Source organism: Puma concolor, chromosome E1 (genome assembly GCF_028749965.1).
Source record: "Puma concolor isolate L17-30 chromosome E1, mPumCon1.1.hap2, whole genome shotgun sequence".
NCBI classification, from domain to species: Eukaryota; Metazoa; Chordata; class Mammalia; order Carnivora; family Felidae; genus Puma; species Puma concolor.
In genome coordinates this window covers 45,610,047-45,634,315 of record NC_141680.1, presented here as the reverse complement: position 1 = coordinate 45,634,315, position 24,269 = coordinate 45,610,047, and the positions used below count along the sequence as shown (strand labels likewise).

General features: G+C 39.4%; 2 protein-coding genes across 2 annotated transcripts in view; both read right to left on the bottom strand.

Moving 5' to 3' along the window:
- LOC147574432 (uncharacterized) overlaps positions 1 to 21,746 on the bottom strand; it is a 299,824-nt gene extending 278,078 nt beyond the window's left edge. The window contains exons 1-13 of the mRNA XM_086685476.1: positions 21,607 to 21,746; positions 18,427 to 18,480; positions 17,669 to 17,773; positions 17,439 to 17,492; positions 17,068 to 17,169; positions 16,497 to 16,550; positions 15,704 to 15,808; positions 14,863 to 14,916; positions 12,308 to 12,406; positions 9,458 to 9,511; positions 8,304 to 8,408; positions 7,724 to 7,774; positions 6,722 to 6,826 (exon numbers count right to left, since the gene is read on the bottom strand). Coding sequence (XP_086541602.1) covers positions 6,722 to 6,826; positions 7,724 to 7,774; positions 8,304 to 8,408; positions 9,458 to 9,511; positions 12,308 to 12,406; positions 14,863 to 14,916; positions 15,704 to 15,808; positions 16,497 to 16,550; positions 17,068 to 17,169; positions 17,439 to 17,492; positions 17,669 to 17,773; positions 18,427 to 18,480; positions 21,607 to 21,745 — 1,081 coding nt within the window. The 5' untranslated portion in view covers position 21,746. The remainder of the gene's footprint in view (positions 1 to 6,721; positions 6,827 to 7,723; positions 7,775 to 8,303; positions 8,409 to 9,457; positions 9,512 to 12,307; positions 12,407 to 14,862; positions 14,917 to 15,703; positions 15,809 to 16,496; positions 16,551 to 17,067; positions 17,170 to 17,438; positions 17,493 to 17,668; positions 17,774 to 18,426; positions 18,481 to 21,606) is intronic.
- Positions 21,747 to 23,317: 1,571 nt separating this feature from the next.
- LOC147574431 (EF-hand calcium-binding domain-containing protein 13-like) overlaps positions 23,318 to 24,269 on the bottom strand; it is a 28,480-nt gene continuing 27,528 nt past the window's right edge. Inside the window, exon 15 of the mRNA XM_086685475.1 lies at positions 23,318 to 23,451. Coding sequence (XP_086541601.1) covers positions 23,318 to 23,451 — 134 coding nt within the window. The remainder of the gene's footprint in view (positions 23,452 to 24,269) is intronic.

The following is a 24,269-nucleotide window of genomic DNA, read 5'->3' as shown; positions in this document are numbered from 1 at the left end:
TCCCAGGGTGATCCTAACAGCCACCTTCCAGGGCAAAACCCCCCACTCAACACCCCGCCAAGTCAACCCCGCATATAATCCAGATTCAGCCCCGATTCCTCCACATCCCGGGCCCCTTCGCTGTACTTTGAGTGCCTCCAGGAGACAAGCGGCATTAATGGCAATAATTTTGCAGCTTTGAAAGGGAAGCGCCCAAAACCCTGAGGCGTGGGGGCTACAGGAGCTCTCTGAGGAGAGGGCCAGACAGCAGGCATCCCTCAGAGGCCTCCGTCCCGCTGCAGGCCATGGGGCCAACGTGTCCCAACATTGACAGGCTTCCTTGCACAAGCCAGACCTCACAGAGTGAGGGGGGTGCGTGAGGAGGGGGGACAAGGAGGCTCGACAAGAGGGTCGGGGGCTCATCCATCAAGAACCGTCAAACAGCAGGGCCACAGCCTGCCTGAACGTTAGGCTTTTTCAAGGGGACTTCTGCAGCTCCCCCACCCCAAAACCTTAGCCTCCTGAAATCAAGCACATTCCACCGGAGAGGGATTAGGGGGTTGGCAACCCAGGCCGGGCTGGCCCCTGCCTGCTCACCCACGGTGCTGGGACGGAACCCCCCCTCCACCGTCCCCCAACTGGAGCTGTGGTTATGGGGCCCAGGGCAAGGCAGAAATTGGTGGGGCCTTTTTGTCTGCCCCTGCTTTTAAGAAAATAGCACACAGTTTGAGAGGCGATATTTACTATCTTTTCTTTTTTTAAATCGGGAGAGGTGGGTCGCAGCGGGGGTCTCCAAAGCCTTGTTAGAGCCAAGGGCTGGGGCTGGAGAGTGGAAAGGGCCCCTTAGGTAAGAGCAGAGGACCAGTGCGGTCCTCCCCACTGAAACCAACACCTGCACTGGCTGATCGTCCACAACCACTGGGGATCAGCCAGCCTCAGGGGGCCTGAGTGCTCATGGACATGGTTAGGTCTCTCTGCCAGGGGGTCAAGGGCACAGGCTCCCTTGTCTCCTTCCCTCCACACTGGGACCCAGAGGACAGCGGGCCAGGAAGAACCCCAAACCTTGACAGTTGCTCATCAAGGCATCAGAAAGACCTATGTTCAGATCCTGGCTCAGCCCCCTGCCACCTGTTGACCTTGGCCGGCTACTTGAATTCTCCAAGCCCCGTTTCCTTAATTGGCAAGTAGTCCTAGTACGCTCTGGTATACTGGAAAGCCATCAGGTCTGGCTATCAGAGAGGCCCGAGTGGGGCCAGTGGCATGCTGTGCATCCTTGGGTAAGTTACTTGACTGCTCTGACCTTCATTTTCCTTATGAGGTTTTTACAAGGATTAAGTGAAATCACATGTTTGAAAGTACCTGGCACAACGCACGGTGGGTGGCGCCACCAGATGGAATTCATCCCCTTGTCTCCTGCCCTCCCCCCACTTCACGGTATAACTGCCCTTGGTGCCTGCACGATATAGCTCTGATCACCCTAATCACCCTAGCTGCAGTGTAGCTGTGGCAGTTATATGCTGGTCTCTCAGGTGGTGGGTTCCAGGCAGGACACTGTGATAGCGCCTAGTATACATATGGTGCTCAAGCAGTGCTCTTATTTTTGTACCTTTGGGAGGTAGGGTTGCATATGACTTAAGAGCATCGACTCTGCAGCCTGAGTTCAAAAGCCGGCTCTGCCCCTTACTGGATGGGCACTCTTAGGCCAGTCACTTAACTTCTGTGTGCTTCAACTTGCGCATTTGTAAAATGAGCAGGATGTTAGCACCATCCTCATAGAGTTGGGGGAGGGGGTGTTAAATAAAGTAATAATTATAAAGGGCACATACTACATGCTGCAAGCGTGTTTTGTTAAATCAAATTTACGGACGGGCACCTGGGTGGCTCAGTCGGTTGAGTGTTGGACTTCAGCTCAGGTCACGATCTCACGGATCCTGACTTCGAGCCCAGCGCTGGGCTCTGTGCTGACGGCTCGGAGCCCGGAGCCTGCTTCGGATTCTGTGTCTTTCCCTCTGCCCCTCCCTTGCTCACGCTCTGACTCTCTCTCTTTCAAAAACAAGTCAACATGAACACAATTTTTAAAAAATAAAATAAATCAATCAAATTTATTGACCACCTTCCTTGCCCAGAGATGCTCACCATCCATCTGCTGGCCCCAGTTCAGGCCTTTGGCTGGGCTCTGTCCTATTAGTTCAGGGAAGTCCTTTCTGACCCTGTGTCTATTTTCTTATGGGAGAGGGGAGGGAGCCGAGCTCCCAGAGAGGTGGGGGGAAGGCCTTGGCTTGGCCTCCGGGTCCTCGCCTCCCACCCATCAGCACTGGTCAGGATCCAGGGCTTGCTGCTCCTTTCCTGGGCTGGCTTTCTCCGGGGTGGGGGCTGGGCCGGGCTGGGTGGGCTGCCCCTCACTCTCAGGAAGAGATCCGACAGGCAGGGAATGCATTTGTAACCGCCCAGTGGTCCGCACAAAGGTGGCTACAGGAGGAGCTTCCTCTCCAGGAGGAAGGGAGAAGGTCAGCGGCCCACATCCGGCCCTGCCTGTTCCTCCCAGATGCTATGGAAAGATGTCCTAGTCACTTCGTCATTGCTGGGCGGGGTCTTTCCTTCACGCTGGGGCTGGTCCCTTGGAGGACTCTGGCCTGCAGGGCTGGGCACACACTCAGAGGCACAAAATCTCTCCTCCTTGCACTCCCTGGCCCCCCATACACACAGTCCAGAGCCTGCGGGACGAAGCAACCAGTTTCTGGAGAATGATCCATGTGCACTCGAGAAGAATGTGTATTCTGCTGCTTTAGGATGAAAAGTTCTGAATATATCTGTTAAGTCCATTCAGTCCAGTGTGTCATTCAAAGCCATTGGTTCCTTGTTGATTTTCTGCTGATGTGATACGTCCATTGTTGTGAGTGGGGTGTTGAAGTCTCTTACTATTATGGTATTATTATCAATGAATTTATGTTTGTGATTGATTTACATATTTGGGTGGAAACATTGGTGACACAAATATTTACAACTGTTAGATCTTCTTGGTGGACAGACTCCTTAATTACGATATAATGACCTTCTTCATCTCTTGTTATGGTGTTTATTTTAAAATCTAGTTTGTCTGATATAAGTATGTCTACTCCAACTTTCTTTTGATGACCATTAGCATGATAGATGGTTCTCCATTCCCTTACTTTCAATCTGTCAGTGTGTTTAGGTCTAAAATGAGTCTCTTGTAAACAGCATATAGAAGGATCTTTTTTCTTATCCATTCTGATACCCTATGTCTTTTGATTGGAGTGTTTAGTCCACTGATATTTAGAGTGAGTACTGAAAGATATGAATTTAGAGCCATCGTGTTGCCTGTAGAGTTGGTGTTTCTGGTGATAATCTCTGGTCCTTTCCATTCTTTGTTGCTTTTGGTCTTTTTTTGTTTTATCTTTTCTCCAAAGAGCCCCTGTAAAATTTTTTGCAGGGCTGGTTTAGTGGTCACAAACTCCTTTAGTTATGTTTGTCTGGGAAACCCTTTCTCTCTCCTTCTATTTTGAATGACAGCCTTGCTGGATAAATAATTCTTTGCTGCGTATTTTTCCTATTCAGCATGTTGAATATATCCTGCCACTCCTTTCTTGCCTGCCAATTTTCTGTGGATAGGTCTGCTGTGAATCTGATCTGTCTTCCCTTATAGATCTACGACTTTTTTCCCCCTTGCTGCTTTCACAATTCTTTCCTTGTCTGTGTATTTTGTGAATTTTACTATGACATGCTTTGTTGATGGTCCGTTTGTGTTGAATCTAATGGGAGTTTTCTGTGCTTCTTGGATCTTGATGTCTGTGTCCTTCCCCAGATTAGGAAAGTTTTCTGCTATAATTTGCTCACATGAACCTTCTGCCCCTTTCCCCTCTTTTCATCTTCTGGGACTCCTATGATTCAGATGTTATTCCTTTTTAATAAGTCACTGAGTTCTCTAAGTCTTGTATCATGCTCTTTTGCCTATATTTCTCTCTTTTTTTTCTGCTTCATTATTCGCCATAATTTTGTCTTCTATATCGCTATTTGCTCCTCCGCTTCATCCATTTTTGCCGCTGTGGCATCCATTTGAGATTGCATCTCAGTTATAGCATTTTTAATTATGTCCTGACTAGATTTTACTTCTTTTATCTCTGCAGGAAGGGATTCTCTACTTTTTCAACACCAGCTAGCGTTTTTATTATCATGGTTCTAAATTCTACATCAGACATCTGGCTTATATCTGTGTTGATTAAGCCCTTGGCCGTCATTTCTTCTTGTTCTTTCTTTTGGGGTGAATTCCTTCGCTTTGTCATTTTAGAGGAAGAAAAATTAATTAAATAAAAAATAAAAATTAAAAAATTGAAGACAAAATATCAAATGAAAGAAGCTAGATCCTATATGTGTTTTGGTCTGCTTCTTAAAAGAAGCTTGATAGAATAGAGGCAAGAAAGGGGAAGAAAAGGGGGAAAGAAAGAAGGTAAGAAAATATATATAATAGAATAAAATTAAAGAAAAGGTTAATTAATAAAATTAATTAAAAGGTTAATTAATAAAAAAAGGTAAGAAAATTTATATAATAGAATAAAATTAAAGAAAATGAAATGGAAGAAAGTATTTTTAAAAATAAAGAATAAGGTCTAAAAAATAAAAATAAAATTTTCTCTTTCTGTATCCAAGAAAGAGGAAAAACAGAAAACAATTTAAGCAAAAACAGAAGGAAAGGAAATGAAGAAATAAATGAACCATCAGGTGGAATGAAACCTGAATGAAGTTATATCCAGTTTCCCCTAGAACTGGAACTATGAAGTCTTCTTTAGTCCGTACACTAAACAGGTGGAGTGACTTGTGCTGGTCTTCGAGGAGATGTGCCTGGAAGCGCAGTTGGGTGGGGCTTGGTGTAACAGTCTGTTCTCCACTAGGTGGCGCTGCTTAGCTTGCTGGGGTGGATCAGTGTGGTGAGCATGTGCGTGCAAGGGAGAGGTGGCTTCGCCCAGCTCCCTAGTCTCTGGCATTGGAACTTTGTGCTTTCACTGACACAATCAAGCACCCCTCCTTTGTCTCAGGCCTTCCTCGACTCCCTGTCCCTACCCGGTCTGTGTCCAAGATGTCCACCTACCAGGTGGCACCTCCCTCTAGAGTTGATCTCAGATGGGGCTGTGTTTCAAAACCCCAGACACTTGAGAGACCCCTGAGGCTGGGACCGGTGCCAACTCTGGGGGAGAGTCTTGCTGAGCAATGGCCAGGTGCTGACTTGCCTCAGAAGACATCTGTGCGATCGTGCAGTGGCAGAGGGTCAGGGATTGTGGCAAACCACAACACACAGCCGGTTCCAGGTTTCATTGCACTCTGACGTCCGATACCAGCAAATGTGGCTGCTCTCTGGGGTCTGCGGGGACTTTTGCCCATGGGGAGGCCATATGGCCTCTACCAAATGCACCCCAAGGAGGAGAACTGCTTCTCCCTATTGGCACAAGGACCCGTCAAACCCCACTACCTGCCCCTGGGGATTTGCCCTACTTCCTCACCAGAGCACCACCAGGCACTGACCTCCAGAACTTCAGGCTCTGTGCTCCACTGTTTATAGAATCCTGGTGGTACTGACACCCTCTCCTTTCTTCCCATCAATAGATTTTGGGGGGCAGATTTCTTGTTCAGTCCCCTGAGAGTGTTTTCACTCTTTCTCTTTCTCTCCAGCTACTTTCAGGGAAGTGTTGTTCTTTCATGATTGTGATGGACCGCGCTCTCTTCCTCTCTCTTTTCCCTGTCCTCTCTCAGCAAAAACAGCTCCCTACCCTCCGTGGCTTTTCTCTCCCCCGGTCCACCTCTCCACACTGTGTACCTGCTGAGTTCTGTGGCTCAAGTTACGCAGATTGTTGTGTTGATCCTCAGCTCAGTTTCCTAGGTGCTTGACATGGTTTGGTCCTGATCTAGCTGCGCTTCAGGGATGAGGCAAGCTCAGGGTCCCCATGCTGCTCCACCGTCTTAACTCCCACCAAAACAAATCACTGACACAGACAACACCAGAGATGAATCTAAAACACGTATGCTGAGTAAAAGGAGCTGTGGCAGAACATATGTTTCAAGGATGGCTGAGACATAGATTTCCCGCCCCACACGATCTTATTACAGTGTGACTGATACATCTCCCACCAAAAGCTTAGACTGAATCTGGGCAGGGTCTGTGATTGCTTCAGTAACAGCATTTGGTGGAAGGGAGGCTCTGTGACCTCTGTGACTTCACTCGGCTACCGATTTAGAGAAGAACTGTTTTAAGTTGCCTGCAATAGACTTTTCCCCATAGGACCCATGTGAAGGTGAGACACAGACAGACACTGAGATGGCGGCCATGTAGTGCAGGGATACTCTGGACACATTAACAAAGGAAAAAAAACAACAACATTACAGATAGCCACACCTATACTAAGTACCCTTTTTGTAAATACTGATGTCACGCATTAGCAAATGTGGCCAAGGAGCTCAATTGTAATTTGAGCAATACCTATCAATTCTCCCTTACTCTGTAGGGATAAAAAGGTAAGGTTGAGTGAAAAAGTCGAGTTATCTTGAAATCTTTCTCTAGTGTGCATGTGAAACCAGCGACAGACAGGATGCGTTCTTTCTTTGGACCTGAGTTTTTTTCCCCAAGCTTTTCAGAATGCCTTCTTGATGTCAAACAAGCATTTTGAATGATTGTTTTAAATAGGCTTACAAAAGTAGTTTTTCTGGAGTGTTCAGTGGCATCCAAAATGCTCACCATTAACTGGCAGATTTTGCATTATGTCTTTAAGCTCCTTTTCAGTGAGGTCCATGCCCATAGCTCCCAAAACTTCACCCACTTTACTGGAATCAATCTTCCCTCCTTATGGAAAAAGAAGTATACAGGTAACAGTTAATGTCCCTAAAATGTGGGATAAACCCTCACCTCGAGAGGATGATGGTTATCATGTTCCTCCAAAAAACCAAAGCCTGATGAGATCTTTACAGGAGGACAGAGTCAATAATAAGAGTTCGAGTTTGAGTTTATTGTTTTAATTTTAATCTTAATATAAGCACGCCCAGTATAAAAACTGAAAGGTGACAGAATGACTTCTCAGAGAATTCTAGTAGGGTGATAACAATTCCAGCTTTTCTAACCACTATTGTCTCATTTTCATTGTGTTCGTTTTTACAATTAACGTCTAGTTACGTTAAGGCATGCTGTTTTTCCATTACCATTTAAAAATTTTTTTAATTTAAGTAAAAAGTAAATCAGTATCAGTGAAAATATTAATAGTAGTACCAATAGTGTGTGGATTTGGCAGAAATCATGAAGGTGGTATTCGGAACCTTGCTTAGACATGACCTTTTTCCTGGCCTGCTCCCTGTCTACCTATTCAGTCCCGTGTTCTTTCAGTTTCTTGGAGACTTTCTAGCACTCTCTTGCTCTCTTGGTCTAAATGTCAGATTAGTAGTCCTTTGTTGCTGAATAAACTAACTGAAGAGGTGCTAATTTTCCCTTTACTTTTGCTATGTAGCCTGGGCTCTGATAATTTCTACTTCTGTCAAAGTTTGAAAAATCCCAAGAAAGCATAGGAATTCTTTCCAAGTTACAACATAAAAGATGATCTCCTAAAGAACACGATCATCTACAAAAGAAACAAAAGTATATAATAATGTGTTAAGTGGCAGAGTTGACAATTTAATCACAAGGAATTAGTCTAAATGCCAAACGTGATGATCTCAGACTGATTTGTGTTTTGTTAAGTTTCTCCCTTACCTTTAAGAAACTTTATACCATCCAGCAACCTTCTTCGATAGACCTTTCCATCTGTAAGGAAAAGGACTATTCAGATCACAGAAGAGCCATGTGGAACTTCATTACTGTCTAGTAAGAAATCAGCAATTTCAGTAAGACATCTTTTGTGAACTGCCTTAGAAATTTTCTGATTTAGTGGCAAATAATGAAATTATAAGGGATGGGGATACTGACATTCTGCCATTCTGAAAAATATCTTTTATTTTTCTTTTGTGATATTTTCATTTTCCCCTATTAGATCACTCCTTTCTCTTTTTCTCATTTATTCTGGATTAAATTTTACATCTCTTGATAGACTCAAAAGTTATAAGTAATATAACTGAATCCTGATGATAGGAGTCATGATGATACAATGGTTACTTCTCAAACCAAAGATAAATTTGGCACAGAGAAAATTTTAACATATAATAGTCATTTAAAATTATGTAACATGAATCATAAACTTATTTCTGACAAGCAATAAGATAGAGACAATTTTACAAGTTTTCACAAGTTAACAATACACTTCCCTGTATGACTACATTTTTATTTAAATACTCGCTATCAACTGGCAGATTTTTCACCAGTTGTGAGAGTTCTTTATCTGTGAGTTCTATTCCCATGTTTCCTAGAACTGTTTCCATGTCATTGACATCAATTTCCTCTCCTTTAAAAGGACAGAAATGGTAACATGTGAGATTTTAAAGAACCATCTAGTTATTCTAAATAATAATGAAATCTCTTATTGCTGTTTAATTATTAGCACCAACTACTCAATCTGTAATAAAGTCAAATGAGTCCCGTTTGACTGTAGTTATGGTAAAATATTAAAGTGTTTATTTCCATAACTTTAGTAATAATAGAGACAAAATAACAGAGTGCAGAGTAATGCATTTCATAATATTCTGTTGTGGGAGATTACTAGTAGGTAATAAAACTTTAGTCTCTTTTTATTGCACTAATATGTGTTTAGTAAAAATCTGGAAAAAATGACATTACAGGGCCTAACAAAATATGGCACTATGTTTTGTTGTTAAAGCATTGACAAACCGGAGAAAGACAAATACTTTCTGATTTCAGTCATATGTGGAATTTAAGAAACAAAACAGATGAACATAGGGGAAGGGGAAAAAAAAGGGAGAGGGAGGCAAACTCTTAACTATAGAGAACAAACTGAGGGTTGATGGAGAACAAACTGAGGTGGGCAAGGGATGGGCTAAATGAGTGATGGGTATTAAGGGGGGCACTTGTTATGATGAGCACTGGGTGTTACATAAGTGATGAATCACTAAATTCTACTCCTGAAACCAATATTACACTATATGATAACTAACTAGAATTTAAAGAAAAACTTAAAAAAAAAAGAAAACCCTGAAAAACCAAAGTCCAGGAAATCAGTTTATTAAAAATTATGCCTAATTTATTTACTATTATTTTTAATGCCTCTTTATTTTGAGAGAGAGTAAGCAGGGGAGGGGCAGAGAGAAAGGGACAGAGAGAATCCCAAGCAGGCTCTGTGCAGAGCCAGGTGCGGGGCTTGATCTCACGAACCGTGAGATCATGACCTGAACCAAAATCAAGAGTCAGACATTAACTGACCGAGCTACCCAGGTGCCCCAAAATATCATAATTTAAAAGGAATATAAAGTAACAGGGAAGAATATAAAATATGTGTAAAGAATCAGAATCATATGTATTTGGTAACTTTTTCCTCACCTGCAACAGCTTCTACTTTCCTCGTCAGTTTTTGCAGATCAACTTTCTTAGAGCCTGTACGACAAAGTTTAATCAGAGAAGAACAATAACATGGACTCAGAAAAAAGATACACAGGACAGGAGGTTTTTTTTTTTTAAATCTAAGATTTATGGTTCCAGAAGATGACCAAGGAAAATAATTCATTAGCAATGAGGACCAAGATTTAATAATAAATAATGAAAAAAAATCTTAAATGGTTTTATTAAATAATAAAGATGAAAACTGTCAAAGTTTATTTCACCTAATATTTAAGAAAATTCAGGTTATAACTATTCCATGATTCTTAGAAGAAACAATGAATTCAATGCCGACTGTTACAAGTGTGTTGGGATGTGATTTTTTTCTGAGCAAATTAGGTTATTGTACTCCACAGCTTTTGAACTTTGAAATGAGACATATAAAAATAACCTTTACCAAAAGATTGACTTTGTTCCAAGAGGTCCTTTAAAATCTTTTGAAATTGAAAACACTGTATGTTGAATGTCCTATCATATTATTCATGTACATATTATTCATGTACAATTTTTTTTCTTCAATTATTAAATGTTCTAACTCTGCCAGGTCCACATTCGTTAGTGGCTTTGTGTGATTTGAGTAATCCTTCAATCTTACTTTCCTCACTTTTTAAAATTATGTATCTCTCAGTATTCGTTAGGATTGTTATCTTGTGTTAGCACATGTTGATGCAATGGGCAGGTAGAGACCAGTGTTAAGCAGTGAGGGATATTTGATAGGAACTAGTTACTTAAATGGTCAATTTAGTGATCCGCTGAACCTAATTGGTAGATAAAAACATAGCCCAAATCCTGTCATTTTACCACACCATTTGTATACATCTTTTTAAAAAATTTTTTAATGTTTATTTATTTATTTATTTGTTTTTTTAATTTTTTTTTTCAACGTTTATTTATTTTTGGGACAGAGAGAGACAGAGCATGAACGGGGGAGGGGCAGAGAGAGAGGGAGACACAGAATCGGAAACAGGCTCCAGGCTCTGAGCCATCAGCCCAGAGCCCCACGCGGGGCTCGAACTCACGGACCGCCAGATCGTGACCTGGCTGAAGTCGGACGCTTAACCGACTGCGCCACCCAGGCGCCCCTAATGTTTATTTATTTTTGACACACACACACACACACACACACACACACGCACACACACACACACACACACAGAATGTGAGCAGGGGAGGGGCAGAAAGAGAGACAGACACAGCATCCGGAGCAGGCTTCAGGCTCTGAGCTGTCAGCACAGAGCCTGATGCAGGGCTCAAACTCACAAACCGTGAGATCATGACCTGAGCCGAAGTTGGACGCTTAACCACCTGAGCCACCCAGGCACCCCATGTATTCATCTTAAATTAAACACAAAATAAATTAAGCTTAAAAAAGTAGAATTTAAAACATACTTTGTGTAACAGACTAAAAAAAAAAAAAGAGCGTTTAAGAAAAGGTAAACGTCCCTTCTTTTACCTCTCCTCAGCTTCAGTACCTCTCCTATTACTAACAGTTTTGTGTATAGCCTTCCAGAACTTTCTTATGTTTATAAAGTGTATTGCATATATTTTTTAAAAATTGTAATACTATACATATTTTTCTGTTAACTTTCTTTGTTATAGTGACCAGAAAAGAAAGCATCTCAATATCTATGAATAGAGAAATGAGGAATGGCTGAATAATTACATTTCATTTACATTTGTAAATAAAAAAGGCAGATGTTACCACTTTACACTGACAGATTCCTCAGAATGTGCCAATCTACACAGGCTCCTCTTTACACGGGACATACTGCATTATCAAGATTTGACACATGGAGCTTTCTCCTGAAGGCACAGACAGGTGTGTGGCATTTCTAGGTTTTAGTTTTGAGAACCCTGTGTCAATGACAGGTGCACTTAGTGGCTGTCAAATCTTCATATTCTTTTATAAGCGAATAAGCCATCCGGCTCAATGGTCAGAACACAGAGAGGACTGTATTTGGCAGGTACACACAATGGCCTTGGCACTGAGGAGTGGAGCCTCTCATGGATGATGTTCTGCACCATGGTGTGAATGGCAGTGATATATGGATCAGCGAGAAAAAATAAAAAAACCACATTGCAGATCCTATTTTTGTAAAACCAGACAACAAAAATCCCTCCCCTTCTCACTAGCATCCACCCATAGTCCAAGATGTATAAAGAAATAGATGAGAGGTTTTATTTTTTTTTTTTAATTTTTTTTTTCAACATTTATTTATTTTTGGGACAGAGAGAGACAGAGCATGAATGGGGGAGGGGCAGAGAGAGAGGGAGACACAGAATCAGAAACAGGCTCCAGGCTCTGAGCCATCAGCCCAGAGCCTGACGCGGGGCTCGAACTCACGGACCGCGAGATCGTGACCTGGCTGAAGTCGGACGCTTAACCGACTGCGCCACCCAGGCGCCCCGATGAGAGGTTTTAAAGCAACAAAAATGAACAGCCTTTGGGGCACCTGGGTGGCTCAGTCGGTTGAGCATCAACTTCAGCTCAGGTCATGATCTCACGGTTCCTGGGCATTGGGCTCTGTGCTGACAGCTTGGAGCCTGGAACCTGCTTCGGGTTATGTGTCTCCCTCTCTGCCCCTCCCCTACTCACATTCTGTCTGGCTCTCTCTCAAAAATAAATAAACGTTAAAAAAAAAAAAAAACACACAGCCTTTTTCCTCCCTGAGTTCTTCTGCAAGCTATTCAAATGCCTTCAGGCAACAAATAATTTAAACCTTCGAAACAGTCAAAATTAATTCTGCAAGCACAACATCTGTTTAAAATCACAGTGTTTTCTATAATGCTCACCACGCAGAAGATCCTTTAACAGATTCAGTTCCTTTTCTGTCAGCTTGACCTCCATGGCTTCTAAAACAGGATCCAGGTTATTTACATCAATCTTCCCTCCTTGAAAACATGAAAAGGAAAGAAAAAATGGAATGAATACAAAATATTTAGAAAAATTCATGAACGTATATTATTATCTTCAACTAACAGACATGAATGTTTTCCCCCTTTCCCCCAGTTTTATCTTATTTAAAAAAATTTTTTAATGTTTATTCATTTTTGAGAGACAGAGAGAGACAGAGCATGAGCAGGGAAGGGGCAGAGAGAGGGAGACACAGAATCCGAAGCAGGCTCCAGGCTCTGAGCTGTCAGCACAGAGCCCGACGCGGGGCTCAAACTCACGAACTGCAAGATCATGACCTGAGCCGAAGTCCATCGCTCAACCCCCGAGCCACCCAGGCGCCCCTCCCCCAGTTTTATTGAATAATTGACATATGACAGTGTATAAGTTTAAGGTGTACAATATATGCATATATATCCACTGCAAAATGATTACCACAATAAGGTTAGTTAACACATCTGTCATCTCACATAGTTACATTTTTGGTTGTGTGTATGGTGAGAACTTTTAAATTTACTCTTTCAGCAATTTCCAAAAATATGATAGTGTTGTTAATTATAGTCAACGTGCCTTACATTATATCTCCAGAACTTACTCCTCTTATAGCTGGAAGTTTGCATCCTTTTGACTACCTTCACCTATTCCTCTCCCCAACCCCCTGCCTCTGGCAGCTACCAATCAGGTCTCTGTTTCTATGAGTTTGGTTTTTTAGATTCCACCCATAGGAGGTATCACATAGTATTTGTTTTCTTCTGTCTGACTTATTTCACTTAGCATAATGCCCTCAAGTTTCATCCTTGTAAATGGCAGGCTTTCCTTCTTTTCTGCGGTCAAATAATATTCTATTATGTATTATGTATGTACATATATATATATATATATATATATATAGAATATATATATATATGTATATATATATATATATATATATATATATATATATATATATATATTCTATTTTCTTCATTCATCTGTCAAGAGACATGTTGTGTCTTTGTCTTGGGTATTGCAGATAATGCTGCAATGAACATGGGGGTGCAAATATCTCTTTAAGATAGTAATAGTTGGTGCTGTTACATGAATATACTGCTAAAAGAGAATGACTTCACAATCTAGCATAACTGCTAAAATTTTCGAGCAAAGAACAAAACGACAATATATATGTACAGCTCTTTACAAGCTGAGTTACAATTTAAAGAGTTAAAAGCAGGGGCACCTGGGTGGCTCAGTTGGTTGAGCGTCCAACTTCAGCTCAGGTCATGATCTCATGGTTTGTGAGTTCGAGCCCCACATTGGGCTCTGTGCTGACAGCTCAGAGCCTGGAGCCTGCTTTTGGGTTCTGTGTCTCCCTCTCTCTCTGCTCCCTCCCGCCCCCACTCGCACTCTATCTCTCTTGGTCTCTCTCTTAAAAATAAAAAAGCATTAAAAAAATAAAAAAAATAAAGAGTTAAAAGCAGAGTTAGAATTAGAATTTGTTTCCTCAAACGTTAAACATACAGGCCCAGGAAAAAGTTAGGTGGGGCAGGGCTGAGCAAGTGTAACTAAAGAGCAATAACCAGTAATCTCCACCAAGAAGTAGAAATTATAGTCCTTTCCTAAACTCTTACTCTGAGATTGTTTTGTTTGCTTCTGCTCACATTTTGGAGTAAGTCCCAAACCTTCTTCCTTTCTCCTTGCCACCTTCCTCCCTTGCACACGCCTGCCTGCCTGCCTGCCTGCCTGCCTGCCTGCCTGCCTTCCTTCCTTCCTTCCTTCCTTCCTTCCTTCCTTCCTTCCCTCCTTACTTTCCTTCCATCTTTATTTCTGTTCATATAATTGTTTCTTCAGAGAAAGCTTCAAAAACACAATGCAGGGGCGCCTGGGTGGCTTGGTCGGTTATGCGTCCGACTTCAGCCCAGGTCATGATCTCATGGTCCGTGAGTTGGAGCCCGCGCGTCGGGGTCTGTGCTGACAGCTCAGAGCCTGGAGCCTGTTTCGGATTCTGTGTCTCCCTCTCTCTCTGCCCCTCCCCCGTTCATGCTCTGTCTCTCTCTGTCTCAACAAATAAATAAACGGGGGGCGCCTGGGTGGCGCAGTCGTTAAGCGTCCGACTTCAGCCAGGTCACGATCTCACGGTCCGTGAGTTCGAGCCCCGCGTCGGGCTCTGGGCTGATGGCTCGGAGCCTGGAGCCTGTTTCCGATTCTGTGTCTCCCTCTCTCTCTGCCCCTCCCCCGTTCATGCTCTGTCTCTCTCTGTCCCAAAAATAAATAAAAAACGTTGAAAAATAAATAAATAAACGTTAAAAAAAAAAAACCACAATGCAGTAGAGAACTTTTCATCTAAGATAAAGTAAGGATTACTACCAGCAAAAACATAGATGTGGTACAAGAAGCAAAATAAGGTGTTATATCCTAGTGATATAAATTTAATGCTTAAGGATATTTCATATGCCTCATCTTTGTGCTTCTTACTCACTTTTATTATACTTCACATCCTTCAGCAACCTGCTTTGAAACACCTTTCCGTGGGCTGTAAGAAAAAGTACAATTCAGATCTCCAGAAAACCAAAACATTACAAATTATATGATTGTAGAAAGATACATTTCAATGATTTGCTTTAAAAATGCATTTATTTTATAGTTATACGACGTGGACATTTAAAAATATAAATGTTTGTGGTGCCTGACTGGCTCAGTCGGTAAGGATCTGACTCTTGATTTGGGCTCAGGTCATGATCTCCGTCATGAGACTGAACCCCATGTCAGGCTCTGTGCTGAGTGTGGAGCCTGCTTGAGATTCTCTCTCTCTCTCTCTCTCTCTCTCTCTCTACCCCTGCCCTGCTCATGTGCTCTAGATAGATAGATAGATAGATAGATAGATAGATAGATAGATAGATAGAGATAGATAGATGTTTTCCACAGTGACAAACTTACCCATTCTTTGGAATTACAGACATTTATTAAACTCTCCCATGGTGCCATTCTAAAAAATACATTAAAATATTTCTTCCTTTTTATTCTACTGATGTCCTCTTTCTCCTTCATTATGTTTCCTTGCTCTTATTGCAAAACTAATACCAATCTGAGAGGATAGTATTAGTCACTCAGATTACTATATGGCAATGTAGTGATGAATTTCAGATTGTGTTCCACGAGGTAATGAAAGAATTTCTTTTCAAGTCAGAAGTGCCTTTCTCTATTAATTTATGGCATTTTAAGACAAAACTGTACTACTAAAAGATTAAGAATGGCTCGCACTGACCCATAAAGTCAGGTTCCCTGGAAGGCATGGTGGCATTTATGTGGCATTCACTTACCATCAAGGAGCAGTGTTTTCCTCAGTTGCTTGGCCTCCTTGTCTGTAAGCTCAATCCCCATGTCTTTTAGAGTATTTTGTATGTCCCTGGAATCAACCTTTTCTCCTTTGAAAAGACAGAATAGTTACAGGTTAAACTATTAACGGACAATCTGATTATTTAACATGATCTAAACATTTACTTTTGCTGCTCTAGTCCTTACTCTGATACCAGAATGAAAAGGAAAGATGGAGTGAAAGATTTTCTAATAAAAAGAGTCAAATGCTAAATAAAAAATAGAATTTGTCCCTCGATATTAGCAAATGGGATGTATCCCTAACACTGGGAATGATATCACATAGTACAGAAGCAAATCTGGTCATATAATTATCCAGAAATAAGGTCAAGAGACGGTTAGTATGATACAAGACACAATTAACAAAGTGTGACATATTTTACTTTACTTTGTTAAAACTATGTAATTAGCTGTTGGTAATGGACTTTTATTTCTACAGCTCCACCCTGCTTTTGCTGTGATCATCTAGGTTTGGGTGTATAAATAAGAGCCAGGCACTTTTACTGAAAAAAAGCATCAAAGAATATATGACTTACAATGAAGAAATAGTCCTTTTGTTTTACTTATAAACCCAGATAATGTTAGATTAAGATGTTGATCAGTAGATGCACATATTTATCAAAATGAATACTGAAAGTATGTGAATCTGTAAAGCAGTAGTAGAATTTTGAGAAAATGCTATTAAAATTTTTAGTGTAAACCACAATTTGTTGCAAATCATTTATAACAAATTCTTGCCTGTAAAAGCTTTCACTTCATCCTTCAAAGTTTTCAGAGCAACTGTATTATCAACTGTAACAGAAAAAACACATAACTTGAAGCTCATAAAATGATATAAAATAGCATAAGAACGCTCTCCTCCCCTTCAGATTATAACAGCATTTTGTTACTGGGCATTTTGTTATGCACTTTAAATAGCCATTCAGCAATTCAAGCTGATTCAAAGAATATGCTTGAATATAGAACAGAAGAAAAGATTTAAAATATTAAAAATATACTTATTTAAAAAATGTAAATTTGACTTTCTATTTCATAAAATATCAACTCTTGAATTTGATAACAAAAAGATGAGATTCAAAAGCGGCCATTTTGGAAAGGCAAACTTTGTTGTCCTCAGAACTTCGCAGACTCTTCTAGTGGCCATGCCACCTGTGTCCAAATACTACATTCTCAACTTCTTTGTCAGTGTTCTTGTCCCATCTACAATCTGGACCTCTTCTGCGTAAAAAGTTCCCTCGTTCCATTCCTTTCATTGCTAACGGTACATAACACCTAAAGCTCAAAATCCAATGGTATCTCACGTGCTCACCACTGACTGGCAGGTTTTCTTTCAGATCTTCAAGTTCCTGGTCTGTGAGCTTGATTCCCATGTCACCTAGAACGGTTTCCAGGTTTTTGATGTCAACTTTCCCTTAATCAGAAAGAGAAAGGCTCGTGAGGGAAATTTAGTGACTCTAAAAAAGTTATTTTTAGATTATTTTTTTAAGAGAGTAAGGGTCTTCTTACCAAGACTTGAAGCTAAAATTTTATTACCAAAACACGAATACCACAAAGCCCAACTCTGGGCAAATATTTATAATACGGAGTACAGTAACAGAATCAACATGGCATTTAAGGTTAATGGTAAAATATAGTCAGTGTTCCAATGGGAATTTAGGTTTATAGTGACTTTGTGCTCACCTGTAATAGCTTTCATTCCTTCCATCACGTCATGCAGATCAACATTCCCGTTTGCTACAGAAGTCCAAAAGAGACATGTAATCAATGACATGAGCTCAGAAAAAGATACACTTTGTTTTTAGAGTATAATAAAGTCCAGCTAAATTTGTCTCACAACATAATTTTAATTGATACCCCTTTAAATCGAAGATCAAGATAAATAGATCCTGAATGCTACCTTTGGTACTCACCATCAACTTGTAGGTCTCCTGACAATCCAGCAAATTCCTCGTCTGTGAGCCCCATTCCCATATTTCCCAAACTAGTATGGAGGTAATTCTTTTTAATCTTCCCATCTTAGGAAAGAGACAGTAAAGCAACACTTGAAAAAAAAAAGTTGTATAATAGTAAAATTTAAAAATGTTTTTTAGGAAAACTATTATTAACTTCAATGACCACATATTATTAAAACAAAAGAAACAAAAGATAAAATATATTTCATGCCTCTGTTATTATTACACTTTGACAAGGCTGAAATCCCAAATAGGCTTTTCCACTTAAAGACTCAAATAGAAAGTCAATGGAGTCAGAACCGCATTTCCTTTAGTCTATTCTTGTGGACAAGCCTACAAAGTAAGACAAGGTTAAGGTGCTGGAACAAACAGAACTGCAGACCACTAACTTAATTACTCTGCATAAAAAGTAGGGTTCTTTTTTGTTTACTGGCTTGACTTATTAGTGATTATTGTAGCTGACCATTGCTTTTCAATAACAACCAGGGTTTTTTGTTTGTTTTTGCCAGGGTTGGTTTTTCTTCTTGAGAAAAAGTTGAAAAAAATCTAAGAAGACAGTGGACTTCCTGCCAAGAGAAAGTGTATATTAACAGCAGGTAAGATGTAGTTACGCTGGGAGAATTATAAATAAAAGCTTATATAGGGCCAAGATTCATGCTTGGATGGTGTACCTGGAGACCTAGATAACATGCCTTATAATTTCGTTTTTTACTTACTTTTGAGAGACTTCATAGCCTTCAGTAGTCTATTACGATATAACTTTCCATTGGCTGTAAGAAAAGTCATAATTCATGTAATGGTAGAATGAATACGAGTTTCACAAAAATAGCATGAACTGAATAATTTCAGAAGCAGAAAATGCAGTCTTGTATCAACATACAAAAATCAACTGTATTGCTATAGAGTTGCAACAAGCAAATGAAAAGAAAACTTAAGAAAGCAATTTCATTTACAAGAGCATGAAAAGCATAAAATGCCTAAGAATAATTTTAACAAAAGAAGTACAAAACTTATACTCTGGAGACTCTAAACCACTATAGAAAGAAATTAAAGAAGACCTAAATAAATGAAAAGACATCCTATGTTTATGGATTGGAAGACTTAATACTGTGAATGTAACAATATTCCCTAAACTGATCCACGGAGTCAATACATTCTTATAAAAAATTCCAGCTGGTTTGTTTGCAGAAACTGATGAGCTGGTCCTAATATTCATATGATAAAGCTCAGGCTCCAAAAAGCAAAAGTAATCTTAAAAAGGAAAAAGAAGTAGGGGACTCACACTTTTGAGTTTAAAAACTACAAAGTGACAGTAATCAAGACAGGGAGGTACTGGCATAAAACTAGATATATACATTAATGGAATAGAATTTACAATCCAGAAATAAACCTTCCAATGTTTGGTCAGCTGATTTTTGACAAAGGTACTTGCACATTCAATGAAGAAAGAACAGTCTTTTTAATAAATGGTGCTGGGACAACTGGACAGTCACATGCAAAGAGAATATTCTTTTGGATCCCTAGCTCACATTTTATACAAAAAGTAACTCAAAATGGATCAAAGACCTAATTGTAAGTGTTAAAACTATAAAAATGTTGAAAGAAAACATGACTGTAAATTTTCTTAACCTTAGATTAGACATTTTTTTAATATATGACACCCAAACACAAGCAACAAAAGAAAAAGTTATACCCTGGACATCATCAAAGTTAAAAATCTTTTGTGCATCAAGGAACACTGTCAAGAAAGTAAAAAGATAATTCACAGGACAGGAGAAAACTTTTGCAATCATGTATCTGATAAGGAACTTCTATCTAGAAAATATAAGGGACTTGTATCTAGAATGTATAAAGAACTTCTACGATTCAATAAGAAGAAGATAACCAAATTTAAAAACGGATGAGGGTTATGAGTGGATTTTTCTCCAAAGGAGGTATACGTTTAGCCAATATTCACATGAAAAGATGCTTAACATCATTAGCAATCAGGGTAATGCAAGTCGAAACCAGAATAAGATACCACCTCATACCCACTAGGATATTATCAAAGGACAGAAGTAACAAGTGTTGACCAGGATGCGGAGGAACTGGGACTCTGATACACCGCTGGTGGAAATGGAAAGTAATGCAGCCTCTTTGGAAAACAGCCTGCACTTCCTCAAAAGGTGAAACACAGAATTACCATATGACCCAACAATTTCTCTCTTAGGTATATACCCAAGACAAATGAAAATATATATCCATGTAAAAACTTGTACATGAACGTTCATAGGAGAATTATTCATAATAGCTAAAATGTGGAAACAATCCAAATGCGCATCAACCAACGAATGGATAAATAAAATGTGTTATATCCATAGAATAGCCTATTATTCAGCAGCGAAAAGAAACAAAGTACAGTTGACTTTAGAAAAACAGAGGTTTGAACTGTGCAGGTCCATTTATACGTGGGTTTTGTTTTTTTTTTTTATAGTATAGCACTGTAAATGTATTTTCTCTTCCTTATGATTTTCTTAAATTATTTTTTTAATGTTGATTTAGTTTTGAGAGAGAGCTGTCAGCACAGATCCTGATGCAGGGCTCGAACCCACAAACCGTGAGATCATGACCTGAGCTCAAGTCAGACGCTTAACTGACTGAGCCACCCAGGTGCCCCACCTTATGATTTTCTTATTAGCATCTTATTTTCTCTGGCTTACCTATTGTAAAGAATAGGGTATATAATACATATAACAACAAAATGTACGTTAATTGACTTTACGTTACCAGTTAGGCTTCTGGTCATCAGTAAGCAATTAGTAGTTAAGTTTTTGGAGAGTCAAAAGTTATACACAGATTTTCGACTACACAGGGAGTCAGTGCTCTTAACCCGTGTTGTTCAAGCGTCAACTGTATTAATACATAACAGGACAGAGATAAACCTGGAAAACATTATGTTAAGTGAAACTAGTCACTACGGACCACGTATTATATGATTCTATTTATGTGGAATATCCAGAATAGGGAAACTGATGGAGACAGAAAATAGATTAGTGGTTGCCCAGGGCTGAGGGAGATGGAGAAATTGGGAGGTGACTGTTAATAGGTATGGAATATCTTTCTGGGATAATAAAAATGTTCTAAAATTGATTGTTGTGATGAATGTGGTGAATACATTAGAATTCACTTAATTGTATGCTATATTGGGTTACTTGTACAATATGTGGATGATAATTCGGTAGTACCATTATAAATATTTCACTTATGGGGTGCCTGGATGACTCAGGTGGCTAAGCGTCTGACTTCGGCTCAGGTGGTGATCTCGCAGTTTGTGAGTTTGAGCCTCGCGTCAGGCTCTGTGCTGACAACTCAGAGTCTGGAGCCTGCTTCGGATTCTGTGTCTCCCTCTCTCTCTCTGCCCCTCCCCTGCTCGTGCTCTATCACTCTCTGTCTCTCAAAAATAAATAAACATTAAAAAATTTTTAAAAAATGTTTCACCTAAAATTTTCATCTTTATATAACAGTGAAATTAAGGAAGAGAAGGCTTTTTCAATATGATAAGCTGGTCCCCTTGAGTGGGCCTACTGTACTGTACAAATATCTCTTTGCTTTCTTTTTAATTCTGACTTTTATTTTTAATTTCTTCCATTGCTCGCTTATCTCTCTCTTTTTCCTTCTTATGGTATAAGCCCTGAAGGGAGACAGTAGACATTTGTTGGCTCTGATGGCAACTTACATCTGAGGAGTTGCTTGGCTTCTAAAATAAACTCTAAACGACACTTACTGTTTTAAAATGTAGCTTACATTTTAGTTTTTTTAAAATGTTCCATCATGTTTGAGAAGAAGTGAAAATTTTCATGCAGATCTGCAAAAATCTAATTTCCTTGGAAGCTCCCACAGACACTTGTATGACTCACCATCAATTGGCAGTATTTTCAGCAGCTTCTCTAGTTCCTCATCTGTGAGCTCAATTCCGAGATTTCCCAGAACATTTTTTAGCTCACTAGATTCAGTCTTCTCACCTTTGAAAATAAGAAATTTGGTATACATCTTCATTTCAGATAGCAGTAATAATTTCTTTTTTTTTTTTTAAGTTTTTAAATGTTTTATCACTTATTTTTGAGAGAGAGAGCGAGTGGGCGAGGGGCAGAGAGAGGGAGACACAGAATCTGAAGCAGGCTCCAGGCCCTGAGCTGTCAGCACAGAGCCTGATGCAGGGCTTGAACTCACAAGCTGCGAGATCATGACCTGAGCCGAAGTCGGACGATTAACCGACTGAGCCACCCAGGCACCTCCAGATAATAGTAATTATTTCTAATGAAAAAAGTTATTTTAGGATAATTAATACCATCTCCTTGTTTTCAGACTGAAAACTACAGTAATAAAAACAAACAAACATTTTCAACTACAGAATCAATGTAGATGATAGGTCAAATTTATTTTCTTAATGTGAACAAGAGAGTCTTCTAAAATCAGGACAGACTACTTTCAGAATGAAATTTGATCTATTAGTTAGAAAAATAGATGCTTATATGAATTTTTCTTTGAAAAAGTATTTTAATTTAAAAAATAAGAATTATATGATAAATACAATAAATTCATTACTTCCATCAATTTTAGGCTTCACTCTCTAATTTGCTGTGCCATTCTATACTGTGGTTATTAAACACTGGTGAAGTGAATTACATTATTGGCATAAACAACAGAGATTGTAGAATTTGAAAGCAAGAAATAGTATGGTAATTTCATTGCAAAATCAGATAATTTTATATCAATACATGTAACACTAGAAGCAAATATTTCATTAATAAATATAGAGAAATGTCAGAATTTACAAGTCAGTGATGAAGTACCAGGAAATATTAGCAAAAACCAAAATTTAATGTAGATAATTGGAATCCTAATTTTATAGTAACTTTTCAGTCACCTGTAAAATCTGTGATGTTTTCCATCAGTGTTTCTAGAGGAATTTTCTCATCAACTATAAGAGAAGATAAAATCGCAGTATATTATAGATCCCATATATTATGGATCTCATATATCATATAGACTTCAAATATTACATTCTAGATATAATACAAAAGTTTGTGGGAAAACATGGGAAGAACTATAACAGTTGCACTTAACTATGTGTCAGGCCCCATCATAATTGCTAATATTTACTTAAACAAATATTTTTGAACACACTTTTTAGATTATTATTCTAGTCCACTTTTATTCTAAGACAAGCATGAATAACAAGAAAATTCTAAACATGAAAACCACGCAATCGCAATGGTGCAGTTTGGCCTATAATATCTCAAATTTATTTGTGTTAGTAAGGGGAGGTTACTTAGAAGTGAATGTGTCTAAAGAATCTGCATTCTTGTATTCAAAACTGGAAAGACTCAACTACTAAACATGATACTTACAGAGAACATAAAAGTCATACATATCACACATATAGAAAACTGGTTTAATTTTGACTTTGTTAACTGGATACTCATAAACTCAAATGACATTCTCTGTGTTTTAGTCATTGATATGGTGTCTCACACTGCTCTTGGGCCTTCCCTTCTCCCTATGAAAAAGGGCATTTCCCCGCCCCCCCCCCCCCCCAAGTTTCTTGTAACTAACCTCTCTCCGGGGTTAACTAGTATATATGATAATATGCTTATCACCAACATGTATGTTTTCAGCCAGATCTTTAAGTTCCGTATCTGCAAGCTTTATCCCCAGGTTGTTCAGAACAGTGCCCAGGTTGTTCATATTGACCTTCCCACCTAAGAAAAGTGACGGTCCATAAGGAATATTAAATGACTTCAAAAGAGAATTTCTTACACTTTTTTGATACACATATCCCATTGTGAATTTCTTAAGCAGTAGATCATTATTCACAAAATTTGCTTCGGACCAAACAGAAAATGTTTGCTCTAAAGTGAAAAAAATAAATTAATGTTCAACAATTTTAGCACAGAGACAAAATATTCTAAGCAGTCAATTACAAATTTAGAACTATGGCTACTTCCCTTGAGACTTGTCTTGGGGACCAGCCTACAGAAACACAAGGTTTTAAATGGCATTTAATACTGAAATTAGTTTGAGAATAAGGTACAGAAATATGGGCTCAGAGTACAGAAAAGTCTCTCAAGAAATGGATGAAAAAGGGAAGAAAGAGATTGAGTTGTGGCCAAAAAGGGGTGTGGAGAGTTCTAGTTTGCTTATTTTATAGGATGGTGTATGTGGAACATGTGAATGGGCTGAAGAGGTTGAAAATGGCCAGTGGGGCAAGGTCTTAAAAGATACGGGAGACAGTGGAGTCAAGGGCATCCTGGTAAGCTTTGAGGAGGAAGAGGGACTTCTCACTCATCCTTTATACTAACATGGGTGTGCTTAAAGATACCTGAATAGGGAGGGATTGAAGATGTAAAGCTGAGGGCTATCACTCTTGCCAGCCTCGATTTTCTTAATGAATTAAAAAAAAAAAATCTGGTTGAAAAAATGGTGTTCAGTGAATGCTTAGGGAATTCTGGTACTGGAGGCAAACATTATTTAGTTCTAAACAATAGTAGGTTGACTTTTGATGAATGAACTGCCAATT